This window comes from Arachis ipaensis, chromosome B01 (genome assembly GCF_000816755.2).
Source record: "Arachis ipaensis cultivar K30076 chromosome B01, Araip1.1, whole genome shotgun sequence".
Taxonomy (NCBI): domain Eukaryota; kingdom Viridiplantae; phylum Streptophyta; class Magnoliopsida; order Fabales; family Fabaceae; genus Arachis; species Arachis ipaensis.
Window position 1 is genome coordinate 119229030 of NC_029785.2, and position 3638 is coordinate 119232667.

A 3638-nucleotide genomic window follows, 5' to 3' on the forward strand; every position below is an offset into this window, starting at 1 on the left:
ACTATTTCAATCAAAATAATAACACTAACATTACGTAATAAATAAATCTGAACTAAATAAAAACATAGTAATATTCTTATCCAGAGTGAATGGAACAATCATATTTTTAGAGCTGCAAAATTGTTGGAGCTGAAAAGTAAAAAGGTAAGCAAACACAAGAATGGCAGAGTGACTGAGACTGTGGAATAAAAAATTAAAAATAAGAGAAAATATTGTGACTTACGCCGCGCTCAGCTTCCAAGAGAGGAGCTCTTTCACCTCTTAAACCGTTCATCTCTCTCTCTCTCTCTCTCTCTCTCTCTCTCTCTCCAATTTCTAATTTCTAGTTGTAATAGGAAGAATGCTACACTTGCACGTTACTAGTAATCTCTCATCGCCACTCCAACTTATAGATTCTCCCCTAGAAATTAATTAATATCCCCAATATTGTTAATACTGTTAATTAATAAAATCAATTGACGTACTATTTATATTGAGTTGGTCATTTAAAAATATATAAAAAAAATTAAATTAATTAATGTATTGCAAAAAGATGTAGTACTACTTATTACTTAATAATGAAGTTATTATTCTTGGTCAAAGATTTCAGTTCAGAAAATTGCCCAGAAAATGAATGTGGTCCAATATCACCCAACTAGAAGGGGTGGCCGAAATTAAACAATCACTGTGAAGTACTAACTGCTCACTTTCCATCTATCAATTCAATAGGGCCATTTTTTGCTATTGGTTTTATTCTCAGATACATTTATGTACAAAAATACATTAACAATTCAAATTTATTTTATTTAAAAATTATTAATTATTACTATAATTAATACAAAAAAATTTTATATTTAAGTCATTAATCTAACTAAATCCAACTAAGTTGTTATAATGTATTTTTTGTTTATGCACTTCTTCTTATGTATTGCTACTGCCTCTTCTTATTCTCCTCCTTTTTCTTCATTTTTCTTTTTCGTTATCATCGTTACCACCACCTCCTCCTCTTCCTCTTCTTTCTTTTTTCATTTGAATTTATTTTTCTCTTTCCTTTTCCTCCTCTTCCATCATCGTCGTTGTTGTCATCGTCATTGCTGCTGCTACTATCTCTTCTTATTCTCCTCATTTTTCTTCATATTTCGCTTTTATTATCGTCATCGTCATCGTCACCACTACGACCTCCTCCTCTTCCTCGTCATTTCTTTCTCATTTGAATTTATTCTCCTCCTTCCTTTTTCTTTTTCTCCTCCTCCATCACCATAGTCATTATCATTGTTAATGTCGTTTTCTTTTTATACGTAAATTACAATGTTTCTTTTCCTCTTTTATTTTCTTTTAAATTTTTGCACATGTAAGTTTTCAATCTAATAAATGTGCATTCAAGTCTAATTGAGAAATAATACTCTTAAAAGAAATAAGAGCAACAAAAAAAAAAAGAAGAATAAGAAACAAAAAATGCAGCATTAAAAAAGAGATTTCTGTATTTATGTAAGAACATTTTGGTATTAAAATTAAGAAATTTCGATATTTTTTGTTTTTGGCAAGAATTCAAATTCAATAAGTGGAAATTTACATTCATTCAACTAAATAAGATTCAAATATAGTACAAACATATTTATTCAAGTAATTTTGGTGTTATTTTGTGATCTTATAGTATACAATTTGTTTTTTATATTCATTCAATTAAATAACATTGTAATACATGTTCATTCAAATCTAACATGAGAAGTAATATTCCAAAAAAAAATAAGAACAACAATTCAAAACAAAAGCTCTTCCTCTTCTTATTCTTGGTTATCTTGATCATTATAATTACTTAGCAAGATTAGAACATCAAATTAAAATATTCCTTTTGATTATTTTTAGTTAGTAAGTAGAGAAAGAAAAGAAGCTCTCATTGAAGCATCAGAAGATATTAAAAAGATATTTATGTGTTTGCAGTAAAAATTTTAGTGTCAAAATTAAGAATTTTTTTGTTTTTGTAATATTTTGGTGTCAAAATTAAAAAATTTTAGTGTCAAAATTCAGAAATTTCGGTGATTTGTTATTTCTGGCAAGAATTCAATGCAATAAATATGAAACTCATTCATTCAACTAAATAAGATTGTAATATAGTATAAACATATTCATTCAAGTCATTTGGGTGCTATCTTATGATCTTTTAGTATGCAATTTACTTTTTACCTTCATTCAATTAAATAAGATTGTAATATATGTTTATTCAAGTCTAATATGAGAATCAATACTTCTAAAAAAATTAAGAATAACAATTCAAAACTCCTCCTCCTCCTCCTCCTCCTCGTCATCATCATCATCATCATCATCATCATCATCATCATCATCATCATCATCACCATCATCATCATAAGAAGCAAAAAAAAATGCAGCATTAAAAAAGCTATTTTTTTTAGTTAAATTTTGGTATTAAAATTAAGAAGTTTTAGTGTTATTGTTGAGATATTTTAGTGTTATTTTCTAATAAATTTTGCATTATTCCAAATTCTTCATCTTCCTCCTCTTCTTCTTTATCATTATCTTCTTTTTTTTTTTGTCTCGCATTCTCATCATTTTTCTTCTTTTATCCTATTAACAAGAATAAAAATAAAAAAAAGAGAAAAAAATCAAATATAAAAAAAAGGCATACATAATGCTGCAAACAATCGCTAGAAAAATGAAGAGGAAAAGAAAAGAAAAATGCAGCAACTGCACTGCATGTAGAGAAGAATAAGGAATACGAAAAAGAAGGAAGAACGTCAAGAAGAAGAGGAAGCACGCGATGTCGCTGGGAGTTGGAGCATGTCTACACGCTCTCACTATGAAACTGATTTTTGTTAGGTTTAAACCAAGTTGATTGAATTTAGTCGCCAAAAAAATTTAGATGTATAACGAAATCGTAATTAATTAAATACTAAATAAAGTAAATTTAAATTTTTTTATTTTTCTAACATTATTGTTATAATTTATTATATCATCCATTAGGTTTTCTAAAATAATTTAATTATAAAAATATTATTATTTAATAATGGCTGCTTTCATTAATTAATATAAACCAAAGACTTACACCCGCTTTTTCCCCCCTAGTGAGTGGAAAATGTGTGGGAAAAACAAAAAAGGCAGCAATTTTCTTAGCAAACGATGATGACTTTGACTTGTGTTTACATTAAATCCACGTGGAATTTTCTTAGCAAACACATAGAAGGTGCGGTATTGGTAATTTGCCAATAAGGCTTAGCACTTATCAATTATCAGGGTCATGTGTAATAGAGAAAAATATATTTTGTACTTTCAATATTTGACATCTGGTTATGGAAAATTTGTGAATTTGAATATTGAAACAGAAAAATAAAAGGGAAAATTTTAAGGAATAAAATCGAAAAGAGAAAATTTTCCTTTTCATTATTTGCCATATAATACCGAAATGTCAGAGAAATATACTAAATATTTATAGTAAGTCAGCTGTAACCTTAACCTTATAGGGGGGAGGTGGTGCTGGGTGCGTAGTGCATAAATCTGATGGTTTGAAATATCTGTGAATATAAAATGTTGAGCCTTAATTAGAATAGAAATGTTGTTTTATGGGTATATGATAAAATAAGAAACGTCAGCAGGGACGTTATGGTCGATGTAAGTGGCGTAGGAGGTGTATGGAATATTCCTTC

General features: G+C 28.3%; 1 protein-coding gene across 1 annotated transcript in view; it reads right to left on the minus strand.

Moving 5' to 3' along the window:
- LOC107634988 (ABC transporter B family member 25) overlaps positions 1-423 on the minus strand; it is a 5179-nt gene extending 4756 nt beyond the window's left edge. The window contains exon 1 of the mRNA XM_016338340.2: positions 224-423. Coding sequence (XP_016193826.1) covers positions 224-274 — 51 coding nt within the window. The 5' untranslated portion in view covers positions 275-423. The remainder of the gene's footprint in view (positions 1-223) is intronic.